The following is a 15,868-nucleotide window of genomic DNA, read 5'->3' as shown; positions in this document are numbered from 1 at the left end:
TTATGCCACATTACTTACTATTTTTTCCTATTAAGCAAATATCTACAGTGTACCTACTATTATAAATATACTTTACTATACGTAATATGCTAGGTGCTACCAGATATATTAGGAGGGACATATCCAATAGGATATATCCTCATGTATTTTATTCTATAATAATTTAACAAGTACCTAGTTGTTCTCAAGTACCTAACAGCTCTCAAGAGATCTGTGAGAGCCACCTAGTGTCAATTCTGTTTAACTGCAATCTGCACAGTTAGCTGGATACAAATAGAGCAGGCAAAGGGGGAAAGAAAAATAGAGGCAAACTCTTTTTCAGAAAAAGAAACAGACTCCTACTTATAGAGAACAAAGTGATGGTTACCAGAGGGGAGGTGGGTGGGTAATAGGTGAAACAGGTGATGGTGATTAAGGAGTGCACTTGTGATGAGCACTAGGTGTCGTATGGAAGTATTGAATCACTATATTGTACACCTGAAACTAATATTACATTGTATGTTAAGTAACTGGAATTTAAATTAAAACTTTAAAAAAGTCACACTTTATGCCATTAAAAATTTTTTTACTGTTTATTTTTGAGAGAGAGAGACAGAGAGCATGAGTAGGGGAGGGGCTGAGAGAAAGGGAGACACAGAATCTGAAGCAGGCTCCATGCTCTGAGCTGTCAGCACAGAGCCTGACGTGGAGCTTGAACTCATGAACCATGAGATCATGACCTGAGCCGAAGTCAGATGCTTAACCAAGTAAGCCACCCAGTTGCTCCTATGCCATTTTAAATCCTACTAATTTAAGAGAATGTCAAACATTTAATGCTCTCACTATGTGCACAAAATGAGAAATAACTCCAATCTTACTTCACATTTATTCTCCTGGAAAACTTAGTCTTGAATATCTCTCAATTCTGAATGACAAAAGGTGTTCACTCAATATAAAATGGAGATTTTAAATACCCTACAACAATGTTTTTCTGACTTCATGCATTTCCTTTTCTGATTTACAGAGAAATGTGCATACCTCTAGAAGTCCTTTTCACTTAAGAGAACGCAGCAGTGGGCATGGAAGAACCAGTAAATGAGAATATATTTGATCTTCATTAATCTGATGATTGCATACTTGCAAATTCATCTACCCAATAAAATTTACTTGGAACCCCAAAATCAATAGTCACAGTGCTTTTGTGGTCATTCACAGATATGTGTAGACCAGTAAAAAACTTTTGCATCACCCAATATACGCTTCACCTGCTGAGGTTGAACAAGGTGATGCTCTGCTTTATTTCAGCTCTTATACTATAAACAAGTTGGGTTTTTTGTTTGTTTTTTTTTGGTTTTTTATTGTTGCTGTCTGTGTATCCTCTGTTCAGATTTTTGTGCGGTTTTTTTGTTGGTGATTTGTGGTTTTAAGTGGCCCCCAGTCATACTGCTAAAGTGCTATCTGATACCCTAAGTGCACAAAAGCTGTGATGGGCATTAGAAAATGCATGGATTGGATAAGCTTTGTTCAGGCATGAGCTACAGTGTTGTGGACCCTGAGCTCAATGTTAATGCATCAACAATATATATTATAATAAGTCATTTAAACAGAAACACAAAAACACAGATGTGGTCATTTGACAAAGATGTTATGATCAGAGGCTTGCAGGAACCTAGCCCTGTATTCTCCCCTAGGAGCAATGGGTCAGTATTTACTAATTCAGTGTTGCTGGTGAACACATAACTAATCACTGAATATGCTAGTGTTCGGTATGCTCTGTTCTATTTTTATTTCCAAAATATTATAGCAGAAAGTTTAGCTAATGAGGCTCTAAAATAGTCATGAGTGCACTGAGCAATGTGTCAGAAATTCATGCAACGTAAAGAGTGAATTTCTACAGTATTATCTAATTTAACCTGTCCTAAACAAGGCATATTCTGTCACAGTTTTGATGTTCTAATTATATTTGTCTAATATGTAGTATAATAAATATATGACTATTAAAATTTTTTAAGTGAATGCATACTACCAAAATTACCTCAGGCACCACCCTCAAATACTAACACTGACACCTGAATCACATTTGGGAAAATATTGATATATATTCCACAAAAAGTCATTACTAAATTTTTTAATAATGGCACTTTTCATAATTTTTAATAAAAAAAATTTGCCCGCACTTAAAATAATTATTTTCTTAATTCAGATTAAGATCGCTACTGTAATTATAATACAAAACAACATAACATTCAGTATGAGAACAATACAAAAAAAGTGTGATGGGATTCAAGTGAATATTCTAATAAATGATACATTAAGAAGCAGTATTTTGATGTATACCTGTAACTGTGTCAAACTGCTGAGATAATGGGTTAGGAGCCCATTTTTGATCCAATGACTCTGCATTAGTGGCAGGTGGCTGCACAGGGACGGAATGTCCCAGTAGGATGTTCTCTGCTGCTGCTGTCAGCCTGGGCCTTTGTCCTTCACTAAGTTCACCTGCACTGTATTCCAAGTCCTGTAAAAGGTAGAAACAATGGTTTCAAACCCTGTGTTAAAATCAAGTCAAGGGGCACCTGGCTGGCTCAATCAGCTGAGGGTCCCACTCTTGATTTCGGCTCAGGTCACAATCTCATGGTTTGTGGGATCGAGCTCTCCATTGGTCTCTGCACTGATAGTGCAGAGCCCGCTTGGGATTCTACCTCTCTCTGCCCCTCCCCTGTTTGCACGTGTGCATGCACACGCTCTCTCTCTCTCTCTCTCTCTCTCTCTCAAAATAAAAAAAATAATAAACTTAAAAAAATTAATAAAATCAAGTCAAAACAACAAATCTTTGTCAAGTATAATGGTCCACGCCACTTGACTGCTTTGAAGGTATTTTAGAAAGTGCTTATTATGCTACATACACACTATGGAAAAACAGGTGTAAAAATTCATTTAATCAGGCATTTAGCAATAGGCTTTGTTGCCAAAATCTTGTTTTTTTGAAGTTAAATAACCATTACCTGCTTTTCAAACTCCAAATTAGGTAGCAAAACACATAAGAAAAAAATTATTATTTATACTAAGTATTGGCACACATTACACATTGTTCATAGAGCTTAAAATTAAAAATGATAGAAAATTTACCTCTCATTCTTTATGAATGAAAATTGTCTGAACTTGTCAGGGTAAAATTTATAGTTAAACAAGTATGATGATGAGAATATACCTTAAATGATAGAAACATTACCCCTATCCAAACAATTATATTTTTTATAAGTACACAAGTTGAAGAAGACTACTTTAACCATATTTAATAAAGTTTTTTTCCCTGGGAAAGTATACAAGTACAAACACATCTCTTTATCAAATATATTAAGTAAATTTAAATACTTAAAAGAATTGGGGCACCTGAGTGTCTCAGTTGTTTAAGTATATGACTTTGGCTCAAGTCTTGATCTCGTGGTTTGTGGGTTCAAGACCTGCGTCAGGCTCTGTGCTGACAGCTCAGAGTCTGGAGCCTGCTTCAGATTCTGTGTCTGTGTCTCCCTCTCTCTCTCTTTCTCTCTCCCTCCCTCTCTGCCCCTCCCCCACTTGTGCTCTGTCTCTCTCTCTCTCTCAAATATAAATAAACATAAAAAAAAACTAGAAAGAATTAATAAGACTTCTATTTTCTTTCTGGATTAAAAATTATATATCTAATCACTACCACATTTTGTAACTCAGAAATATTCTAACTATGAGTTTGCTCATCAAGAACTGAATAAAAATTCCAAAGTCTGAAAGCTCTCATGTTTGTCATTTAAATGGGATTTAATTTCAACCAAGTGTTTTTACTAGAATATATTAAGAAATCACTGCTGAAACATCTTTGATGGCTCTATTGACTGTAAAATAAAATCTAACTTCTTAGCTCAACATTCAAGATTTTCTACAATTTTCCCCAATTCTGGTATACCTCTACCTCCTCTAGGTCCCTAATCTGACTTTTCTTGAGCAACATCAATTACCTCAACAACCTTTAAATAGAAAAGGAGTATTCTGCAATATAAAACATTTAGAGACTCTTGGGCAAAGTATAGAATGATGGAAGATATACTTCCCCTAGAAATTAATTAGAAATATTTCACAGTGCCTATTTTACTCTGCCACTACCATATAAAATATTGTGCAATAAACAGTACCTTTTCTATTGTGAATCAATTTTCTAGGTGCTTGTAATTGCTGAGCTATTTAACACCTTATAGTCTATGACCCGACTGAAGCCTTAGTTTGCCCACTCAGAAAGTGCTCTCATACTCCTAAGTACCATTGATCTTGGCAACAACCCAGGCTGCAGATACTTGTACCCAGAGTAACATCAGGGAGCACAAAGGCCCAGCTAGGGTGAAAGGTTGCAGGCAAAATCTGGCCAGGATTCATTCCTTCACCCTCTTCCCCTCCAAACACCAGGACTGGATTATAAAACCTCCATATTCCTTAGCTTATGACCTCCTTGCCCAAAATCTCTTAATAGCCTCTACAGTAGTGCCCAAGCCTTTCCACAGCCTAAAAGGTTCTTCATGATCATCTGGTTCAACCACGTTCTCCAGACTTATCTCTTTATCTAAAGTGCTATCACACTGAGATATTCAACACTTTCTAAATATTTTTTATCAGTTATCAACTTTGATTAATCATTAATCCCTCTTCTCCCCACATGACTATAACCTTACTAAAAGTAGGGGTCCTATCTCCTTCACATATTTACTATATGTGTCTGGCATCTAGTAAATATTCGGTAAATGGGTGAAGAAAGAGAGAAAGAATGAATGATCCTCACAAATCATTTAAAAGGGCTTCAGCTTTTTTCAACTAGGGAACAAGAAGGTTAGAACGGATAGTATGAATTCCTTTCAACTATAAGATTGTAGCGCTCTGACTTCAGGTCAAAGTTACAAAAGCTTTTTTTTTTTTTTTTTCTGTATTAGGATCAAACCAAGAGGAGAAAAAAAAATCACTAAGGTTAATAAGTACCTCTGAAGGGTAGACTGCTTGCTGCGAAACTAATGACTCCTGGGTCATTTTGGCAAGAAGAGAAAGAATTCCATCTGTAGGAGTCTTTTTATGGGGCATCCTAATCACTTGTCCTTCGCTGGGAGGATCGTCTTCCTGAATGAAATATAAAGACAATGAATACAGCAAAGAAATTCTATCAAGCAATTGTATTTTTCTTGATTTATGATTAATAAAACGTAGTAGTAGTTATCATGAAAATGGCCTATTAGCACATTATGGAAAGAAGGCAGACTCTATTTTCATTTAGTTCTCATTTCCATTTGACTATACTAACAACCCTCTAGTTTGCCTCAAACAGAAACACCACCATAAAGTCATTTGATTACAATTAAACTGGAGATTTATTATAATAAGCATGAAAATTGTACCCCCTGTCCCAAGTGATTGAGTTTAAATGATTCACAGATGTTTATATAGGACCATCAAGTTTCTGGCTCACAGTTTCCTGCTTCCTATTTATGCAGCACCTGAAGCAACACCACAGTGTGGTAATGGGGGCGAAGCACCATCTTAACACTACAGCTTGGACCACAGGCGAAAATAAAAACCTGCAGAAATATGCTAAGGCGCCTATAGACCTTCGAGTGTCCCTTCCAAAAGGGCTGATCTCTGGTACTTGGCTAGGGAGCAGGTACTGCAGCCCTCCCTGGAGTACCCAGACTAGGCTTCCTGGTGCTTCAAATATGACCCATTCCAAAGATGAAGGGCAGTGTGGGCCTCAGAGTCAGAGAAACTGGATTCCTCTGTAAATACCACTATTAACAAGAGTTTTAATTCCATCAATAGTATTTTTTACTTATTTTACTATTAATGAAACAAAGTTTATTAACTCTAGATTGTCATAAGTCTTTATCCCCCAGCTGTATATAAATAAATACCTCTTGGTGACATGACTTCAAGTTATTCTTGGTTTTTCAAGATGGTACTTCTGCATTTGACTTCATTATGAATTTGTAGACATTTAATTTAGGCTTAGCAAAAATATCAAATTAGAGTTCAGTTTCAAATGTAGAAAAAGAAAAGGTGTTTTCATTTAGCCCTGGTTTGGTTTAACCATTTACTTTAAACAAACTTAAACATGCTCTGGCACCATGATAAAGTTCTAAGAATGGATAAAAATGCCATAATGACATAGTAAGTAAGCCAAATATCAGTTTAATGCTTCTCTGAAAATAAAGACATCTCATTTATGCCTTCCCCACATATTATTTCATAAAAGTGATTTCCACTCTCTTCATAATGGACTTAATTACTTACAATAAATAATTACTGTTAGAGAAGTAACTGTTCCATTAAAATCTTACAAAAACTCTCCTTAATGCGTTATTTTACCCCCTGTACAGGGTAAATTGTTTTTAACAAATTTTATCACTTGGGTACATTAATTTCCAGATTAAGCATCTTTATACTGTAGAGATATTAAGTATTAAGTATCTTTAATAGTAGGAAGATGCTACCTAGCCCACAAAGCTGTCTGTTGGACTTGAGCAATGCCCCACCACACACACCTAGCCCCTTGTAACTTCAGCTTTAGGATTTAGAAAGCCTCTTATTAGAACTTAAAATTTACAATTATCATCTTAAAATGAAAAGGTCTCATTATATTATTTATATAATATATAATAATATATAATTATAAATACATATTAAATATTAAATATTATTTATATAATAAATAATTTATATTATAAATATAAATAATAAATTGTATAATAAATATATTTTATTTATTTAATATTTTAAATATTTTAAATAATAATTATAAATATTTACTATTTATTTGATATATTTGTTTATATACTTATGTTATATATTATATGTGTTATATATTTATAAATATATAATTGCACATATATATAATTATATATAGTATTTTATAGTATTATATATAATAATATATATAATGTTTATAATATAAGAATAAATATTAAATATTTATTTGTTTATATTTATTTATTATATAAATAACAGAGAGAGAGAGAGCTGTGGATCTGTCACTAAATAGCTATGTGACATGGACAAGTCATTTAACCTCAACTTCATCTGTGAAGTGAGTAGTCGCATATAACAAAGGATGCACATGAGAACACTGGGAACTTTTTCAAAATATATAGGTCTAGGCTTCTAACTGCCCACAAACATGCACACCGTACAACCCACATGACCTACCGAATCCACATATCAGAGGATGGTACCAGCAGGCATACTTTTTAAAAAGTTCCCCTGGTGATTTAATACACATTCTACCTTACATCACTTCAAGTGGTTGCTTTAAAGGAACTTCTAGCATTATGATTATAAAGGGATAGAAGGACTTTTCAAAAAATATACCAATCTCTTTGTTTTCATTATGGTCATGTATAATGACACAAATGGAAAGACAACAATGCCACCAGACTTTACTTCCAGATTTACCCAACCCCTTGAAACTACTAAAAAGTAGATGAAGTATATGAACAATTGCATTTCAAGACATGGGACATCAGGTGGCAAAAGACAGTGATTCCTGAGAGATGGAAAACAAATCAGGAGAAACGTGCGGCTGCTCCAGATTACTGTCTGTGAAAGTTTCCAGCCTGCAGCACAGGCGGGAGAACGCTGGCAGAGCTCAGTGGCTCCTGAGCTGAGAAGACAGGACTGAAACTCCAAGGAAGCTGAGACAGCAGGGGGTTCATAAGACAGGCTACCAGAAAAGTGAAAGCTGCACAGGGAGAGAACTCTGGAGATCTGCAGAGGGTGCCCTTGGAGCACTAAATACTGATCAGCACATGCATGCAGGGTAACCACATGAGGCTGGATGAACAAACACATGAGAAACGATTGGCTCTAATAGTGCCCAGGGCGTGTATACAGGCTGGAATAACAGCCGTTCCCACCAGGCGGGCTGGGAAACTACATTTAAGGCACTGGTTGGAGTGCATAGAAGGGTCTTGCCTCCAAAGTGGGGAGTGAGTACTGCTCTGGTCTTGCCCAATGAATCTTCAAAACAAGACTCAAAAGGGTAAAAACTGTCTTTAGGTAACTTAACTATATGTTTGAGCAAAGTCCAAAACTCTTTGCAAATTCCTGTAAAATGTAATTCCTATAAAACATGGATGCGAAAAAGTCAACACAAAATTTTAGCAGGTCAGGGGCACCTGGGTGGCTCAGTTGGTTAACCGTCTGACTTCAGCTCAGGTCATGATCTCACTGTTGGTGGGTCTGAGCCCCAAGTTGGGCTCTGTGCTGACAGCTGAGAGCCTGGAGGCTGCTTCCTGTTCTTTATCTCCCTCTCGCTCTCTGCCCCTCCCCCACTCACACTCTGTCTCTCTCTTTTGAAAATAAATAAATGTTAAAAAAAAAAATTAGCAGATCAAATTAAACAGCTTTTCTTAAAAAGTTTACCATACACCTACCACATTATCCATCCATTCCACTCCTAGGTATTTGCCCAAGAGAAATGAAAGCATATGTCCATACAAAACTTATACACAGATGTTTATAGTTGCTTTATTTGTGATAGTCAAAACTGGAATAAATCCAAATGTCCAGTGACAGGTAAATGGAAAAGTTGTGGTACAACCATCCAACATATTACTACTCAGCAATAAAAAGGAATGAACAATAGTTCACCCCAGTAGGGGTGACTGGGTGGTTCAATCAGCTAAGCATCCGACTCATGATTTTGGCTCAGGTCACGATCTCACAGTGGTGAGACTGAGCCCTGTGCCGGGTTCTGTGCTGAGCATGGAGCCTGCTTAAGATTCCCTCTCCCTCTTCCCTCTCTCACCTCACATTCTCTCAAAAAAGAAAAGAAAAAAGAAAAAAAAAAAAGGGAATGAACTATGATACACACTATAGTACAGATGAATCTCAAAATAATGATACTGAGTTAAAGCAATCAGGAAAAAAAGATATCCATTTCTGTTGTTTTGGAAAATGCAAACTAATCTACAGTTACAGAAAGCAGACCAACAGTTGTGGTAGATGTGGTGGATGAGAGGACTCATAGGAGATGAGGAGAAGGGATTACAAAAGGGCATGAGGACACTTTGGGGAATGATGGATGAGGATATAGTCATTATCTTGATTGCAGTAATGGCTTTACAGATGTATACATATGTCCAAAATCATCAAACTTTAAAAAAAAAAAAGAGCAACAATATCAGCAATGCTTAGCAAAGGCTATAGGTAAACATAGATGAGAGTTGAGTACAACTACCTGTCCTTGCTTAGACTGCTGAAAATATATATAAAAAGTAAAGATTTCTATTCCATCATAGTATTTCAAAAGAAAGTTCCTATTATCGTTTCTGTATGATATTTATGTATGTGATAATTGATATTACACATATTGTAATAATTATAATAATATATTTTTCAATGCCTATTTTTTGTTCCATAGTGCTGTGTAATAACTAGGAAGTGATGGTACCACCCACTGTGTCCTATTTCAGTTTCTTTTTCTTATGCCAATGAATTGAATTATTTTTAGCGCAAAGAATTATAATCCTGGTTAGGGGAAAATAACAAATATATTATAAGAAAGCTGGTTTAAACAGATAATATCCTGTTTGAAATATTGTAAAGGCAATATATCCATATGACAATTTGTACTGAGCTAGATTTTCATCATATAATTACATTACCTGTGTATTTTTGAACTACTGGAGCCACGGAGATTAATAGTTTTCTTTTCATTCTCACAATTATGATAATTAAATGTGCAAATATGATAATGAAATGTGCAAGAAATCTTAAATTCCTTCGTGGATATTCTGTTAAATTTTATACTTATAACTCAAATATTTGAGAAAAACCCTAATCAATGGCAACAAGTGTATCAAAATACTCTTTGTGTCAGAATTCAGTGGGGGGGCGGGGGGGCGGCGATAATTTCTTACCATTTCAAGGGCATCATGCAGAGTACTGGATAAGCTATCGTTTAGGTTTGTCAGACACAGTCGTCCATCTCCTAAAACTAGAAATTACAACATAAAAATTCAGAAAACAGAAGAAACATAAATTCAGTAAATAATCCGACCATAAAGCCATTACATTTAAACTTATACAATAAAAATACTGCTCTTAAATAATAATTCACAAGCTACTCAATCTCACCAGTTTTTTTTTAAGTATATTTTATAACAAAGATGAGATTTTTGTTTTACCTACCAACTGGTCATAACTTGAGACACTTGAAATTGAGAGGCACTCCTAAATACTACTGATGTAATTAAAATGGATTAAAATTAAAAACTGATTAACCTTTCAGGGCCCCTGGGTGACTCAGTCGGTTAAGTGCACAACTCTTAATTTTGGCTCAGTTCATGATCTCATAGTTCGTGGGTTCAAGCCTTGCATCAGGCTCTGTGCTGGCAGCATGGAGCCTGCTTGGTATTTTTTCTCTCTTCATCTCTCTCTCTCTCTCTCTCTCTCTCTCTCTCTCTCTCTCTGTCCCTTCACTGCTCACTCTCTCACCATCTCAAAATAAATAAACATTAAAAACAAACAAAAAACTGAGTAACCTTTCTAAAGAGCAAGTTGGCAATGTATCAGTATTTTTTTTTAATGTATCAGTATTTTAAAGGTGCATACTCTGCTTTAGCAATTCCACTTCTAGGTTTGTATTCTTTTTTTTTATTATTATTTATTTAAAAGTTTTTATTTTAAGGGGCGCCTGGGTGGCGCAGTCGGTTAAACGTCCGACTTCAGCCAGGTCACAATCTCGCGGTCCGTGAGTTCGAGCCCCGGGTGGGCTCTGGGCTGATGGCTCAGAGCCTGGAGCCTGTTTCCGATTCTGTGTCTCCCTCTCTCTCTGCCCCTCCCCCGTTCATGCTCTGTCTCTCTCTGTCCCAAAAATAAATAAACGTTGAAAAAAAATAATTAAAAAAAAAAAGTTTTTATTTTAATATTTGATTGGTGCAGGGCTCAATCCCATGAACCATGAAATCATGACCCGAGCTGAAATCAAGAGTCAGATGCTTGGGGCACCTGGGTGGCTAAGTCAGTTAAGCAGCTGACTCTTGGTTTCAGCTCAGGTCATGAGCTTGTGGTTTGTGAGTTCGAGGCCCACATCAGGCTCCGTGTTGACAGTGTGGAGCCTGCTTGGGATTCTCTTTCTCTCTCTCTCTCTCTCTCTCTCTCTCTCTCTCTCTCTCCCTGCCCCTTCCCTGCTCATGCTCTCTGTTTCTCTCTCTCAAAATAAACTTAAAAAAAAAAAAAAAAAAAGAGCTGGATGCTTAACCAACTGAGCCAGCCAGGCACCTCTAGGCATGTATTCTTTTTAAAAAAATTTATTTACTTATTTATTTTTTAACATTTATTTATTATTGAAAGATAGAGAGACACAGAGAGTGAGCAGGGGAGGGGTAGAGAGAGGGGGAGACACAGAATCTGAAGTAGGCTCCAGGCTCTGAGCTGTCAGCACAGAACCCGACATGGGGCTCGAACTCACAAACTGCGAGATCATGACCTGAGCCAAAGTCGGTCGCTCAACCAAGTGAGCCACCCAGGTGCCCCTAAAAAAAATTGTTTTTAAATGTTTATTTATTTCTGAGAGAGAGAGGGAGACAGCACACAAGCGGGGGAGGTGAAGAGAGATTGGGAGGCACAGAATCCAAAGCAGGCTCTAGGCTCTGAGCTGTCAGCACAGAGCCCAACACGGGGCTTGAACTCAGGAACCATGAGATCATGACCTGAGCCGGTCCATCACTTAACCAACTGAGCCACCTAACGTGTCCCTCTAGGCATGTATTCTATGGAAATTATCAAATAGGTGTACAAAGTATACTAAGTGTACACACATATGTGTATGTGTGTAAGAAGGGTCATCAGAGAGTTCTGTATAATATGGAAACATTGAAAACAATCTACATGCCGACCACCATGGCATTGTTTTAACAGACTACACACAACTAAAAACTGAGGTACAGCTACATGTGTTGATATAGAAAGATGTCCACGATATATTATTAGGTTAAAAAAAAATGCAGGTTTAAAAACAATTTATATAGTATGATTCTATTTTTAAAGCTAAAAATACACATACACATGTATTTAGGTATCTACATATGCAACAGAAAAGAAAAAGACTGGAAGGGTATATTTCAAACTATTAAGAGTGGTATTATTTCTGGAAGGTGAGATTTATGACCAAGATTTTACTTTCTGAAGTTAAGGCACAGAAGAGTTAACTTGCAGAGTCCATATTCTTTCTATTATACCATGTTTAATCTTGAAAATTAAGAAAAAAGACTTGACACAGAAAACTATTACTTGGGAATTATCATAATCTAACCAGTGAAATCAATTGATACAAGTTAACTTACTCTTGGGAGCCATTTTTTGACCACAGTTAAGTAAAATCTCTCCTTCAGAGAGGGGTCTATCTAAAGTCTCAGTTTCAGTGACAGTAATACTCAAGCTGCTCTCAGTTGTTGATGAATCAGAAGCTGGCATCTGTATGAGGGAAGGAACATTGGTGGCAGCAGAAAGTGGCATAAAAGGAACTGGAGGTTCTGGAGGTGCAGGCTGAGCAGGGAAATCCACACTCTCAGGTTCTTCATCCTTGGCCACAGACATTACACTAAGAAGAAAAAGACATATTGTGAACTTATTAGGTCACTGAAAGCCTATATTAATTTTTATATAAAAAACAGATTCAAAGAGCTCCTTTAGCAAAGTATTTCTATAATCTGCACTACTGTAATTACCAAGATTTATTTTTCCAAAATTGTTTTCATGCTTTAATCATAGGCCATCTTGAAAGTTGTACCATCTCTACAACAAATTTACAAGGTGATATAAAAGTTAACTGGTCATTGTAAATGAAGATTCATTCACTCTGTTATATATTATAACAATATATACCTTTAATCTGTTTCATAAAAAGATCTTTTAAAATGATAACTGAAGGTATAAATAAATTTGGTGAATTTTTTAAAAACTTGAAGTTTATGAAACTTCTTTCTACTAAAGTATAAAGTAGCTTATGGTTTATAAAACTTCATTTATCATTTCTGATGTTTTTAATGGGTCACATATGTCAACTTAAGATGAAATGCAGTTACTGAAAGTAAATATGTTATCATTTACATAGCTCTTGGGTGAAGTTCTTCTTGAAGAGAGTTAGGATTCTCTTCTTCCAGGGGCAGGTCTCCATCACTCCATGGCTTAGGACGCCCTGGGCCTGAGATCTTCAATTTCTCAATGGAAATCTCTGACAAAGTTGGGGTAAGAGCTGCTGCAGGAGGAGGTGTAGTAGCAGGAGTAACTGTTGGAGTATTAACAAGTGTGATGGCAGACATATCATTTCCTAAAGATTTTTTGTTTAAAGAGAAAGGAAAAGATAAAAGTCAATAAACACTCCATAGGAAGGCAAGATATGTTGTTTCAGGAATCTCTTAATATTTTGGCATACAAATAATGGTAATAATAATTAATAATAATAATAATGGCTAATAATGGGGAAATTCCCAGGTTTATTTAGTAAAGGATAAGAAAACAATCTTGAAAAGATATCACTTTTAATACTACCATGAACTTAAAAGCAGTATTAAGTGTGCATTAGATAATATACTCTTTTTTTAATAGTTTTTTGTTTTTGTTTTTTTAAGTAATTTCTTTGCGTAACATGGGGCTCAAACTCATGACCCTGAGATCAAGAGTTGCATGCTCTACTGACTGAGCCAGCCAGGTACCACTAGGAAATTAAGAAACCAGTTTCCTTGTCTCTTTACAAGAAAAAATGATTTACTAAAACCTAGTAAACAGTAGGTATGTACATATTAATCCATAAAACATAAAATAAACCATGAAATCTTATTTAGTAGTTACTAGATTAAAACTAAGTTATAGAAATAAAGTTTCTACCTTTTTCAGCAAATATTTCTTTCACAGGAATAGCTAAATCATGATCTGAATCATAGGGAGAAGAATCTGGAGTTTTTACCAACACACTCTCCTTAGGAGGTGATGAAGGTGAACGAGGAGGAGTTGGTTGTGGGGTAGGCACTGGGGTACACACTCTTGCCTAAAATAAAACAAGACAAATGGTGCTTATAATTACCCATATAAAGGTAATGTAAAACAATGAAATAAGCTCATTTAGAGATTTAACAGAATTTAAATGGAGGGGAAGAAATGGAGCCCTAACTTCCCTGGCTCTTGAACTTCCTCTAGCTGCTAAGTTTCAAGACAAGCCTGCAGAAAGCCTCAGGCCATTAAAATAGCTCTGACTCTGAAGTAGGCCCCAAAGAAATCAGAAGCTCGCTCTTCTAATATTGATAGGAAGACACAGCTGAATATACAGCTGAAGATCAAATGCAAACACAAGCTGGGTAGGCCATGTAACAGAAAGGAAGCATTTTTTTTTTTTTTTCAAACTGATGCTATTTTCCTTTTATTTATTTTTTTTTATATATATGAAATTTATTGACAAATTGGTTTCCATACAACACCCAGTGCTCATCCCAAAAGGTGCCCTCAGAAAGGAAGCATTTTAACTGACAAGATATCAAGAGCAGCTTTTTAGCACAAAAGATCACAGACTGTAAAAAGCAATGGAAGGATAAAAAAAAAGTAGGGGAGTTGAAATGAAGACAATATGGAGATAGAAATACTGGGGAAGAAAAAAGTAAACACTTTAAAATTGATTTGTTAAATGTGTAATCATTCAAATGGGTCAGAATTCAAAAAGGTACACAAGAAAGATAATGAGTATTAAATCTCCTTTCCTAGCCATGTCCCGTCCACCTAGTTCCCTTCCGCTGAGTCATCAAACATAATCTTGACTTAAATCATGTCTACAGATTATCGACAGAACAATTTCCTAAAAGTGGGACTGCTGTTTAAAGGGTTAACTGCATTTTTTATTTGAATACATATTGCCAAATTTCCCTCTACAGGGTTATGTTATTGTACACTAATCACAAGAAGATATGAGAATTCCCATTTCCCCAAAGTTTTCTACACAATGGCATTATCAAACTTTTAGAGTTTTACCAATCTAATCAGTAAAAATGAGGTTTCAGTGATTTTTTTCTTATTATCAATGATAATGACTACCTTTTTATATGTATATGGGCCATTTGTATTTCTTTTCTGTGTGTGAACTATCTAGACATGTCTTTTACCTATTTTTTTAATACACTTTTTCTCCTCCTTCTAAAACATCCTTATATAGGAGGGTAATTAGCCTTTATTCTGTACTCTGAGTTGAAAATTGATATACAATTTAGAAACCACGAAGTGTATTAAAAATTCTACAGCACTGCTTAATAATTAGCATATTCTCAACTCTTATTTTTAAATGAAAGAAATACACTGTTTTTTTTTTCGTCTTGGCTGCATAAAACTACAGCAACAAATGCACTGTTTTCAAATATAATGCCAATTGACCATCATCATGAGAGGATCTTCAAGGTATTCTACTAGTATTAGTAATGGATAATGATGATAAACAGTTATTGAGTACCAAATTCTAGACACAAGATTAAGCTATTTTCATTCATCATCTCACTATATCTTCCACAAAATCTTGGCTAAAAAGATAATAGTATGATAAAGATACAAGTCTCTCCAAATAAAACCAATCAAAACTGGATCAATTCCCATAAAAATACCAACAAAATCTTTTAAAAGCTAAATTTTAATGTATATTTGGAAGATCAAAAGGCCAAGAAAAGCCATGACAATTCTGAAGATAATGAACAATATGGCAGTGGTGGAAGGGAGCCTGCCCTCCTAGATAGTAAAAAGATTTCTGATAAAGTCTTGGTCATTTGAACTCTATGCATTTTCTCTATTATACTTGAGACTAAAGTAACAGAGCTGAGGGTTCAAATTCAGATCTTCCCAGCACCAAAGTCCA

At 35.7% G+C, this 15,868-nt stretch overlaps 1 protein-coding gene across 7 annotated transcripts in view; it reads right to left on the bottom strand.

Annotated features, from left to right (window-relative positions):
- Positions 1-15,868, bottom strand: part of KIAA0586 (KIAA0586 ortholog) — a 118,128-nt gene that overhangs the window by 43,625 nt on the left and 58,635 nt on the right. For all 7 annotated transcript variants that reach the window (XM_030319211.2, XM_030319213.1, XM_030319212.1 and 4 more), the window contains 6 exons: positions 13,870-14,029; positions 13,093-13,312; positions 12,327-12,583; positions 9,900-9,976; positions 4,975-5,109; positions 2,317-2,494 (listed from right to left, as the gene is read on the bottom strand). In XM_030319211.2, the coding sequence (XP_030175071.1) occupies positions 2,317-2,494; positions 4,975-5,109; positions 9,900-9,976; positions 12,327-12,583; positions 13,093-13,312; positions 13,870-14,029 (1,027 nt within the window). The remainder of the gene's footprint in view (positions 1-2,316; positions 2,495-4,974; positions 5,110-9,899; positions 9,977-12,326; positions 12,584-13,092; positions 13,313-13,869; positions 14,030-15,868) is intronic.

Source organism: Lynx canadensis, chromosome B3 (assembly GCF_007474595.2).
Source record: "Lynx canadensis isolate LIC74 chromosome B3, mLynCan4.pri.v2, whole genome shotgun sequence".
NCBI classification, from domain to species: domain Eukaryota; kingdom Metazoa; phylum Chordata; class Mammalia; order Carnivora; family Felidae; genus Lynx; species Lynx canadensis.
This window is presented reverse-complemented; position numbering and strand designations above follow the sequence as displayed.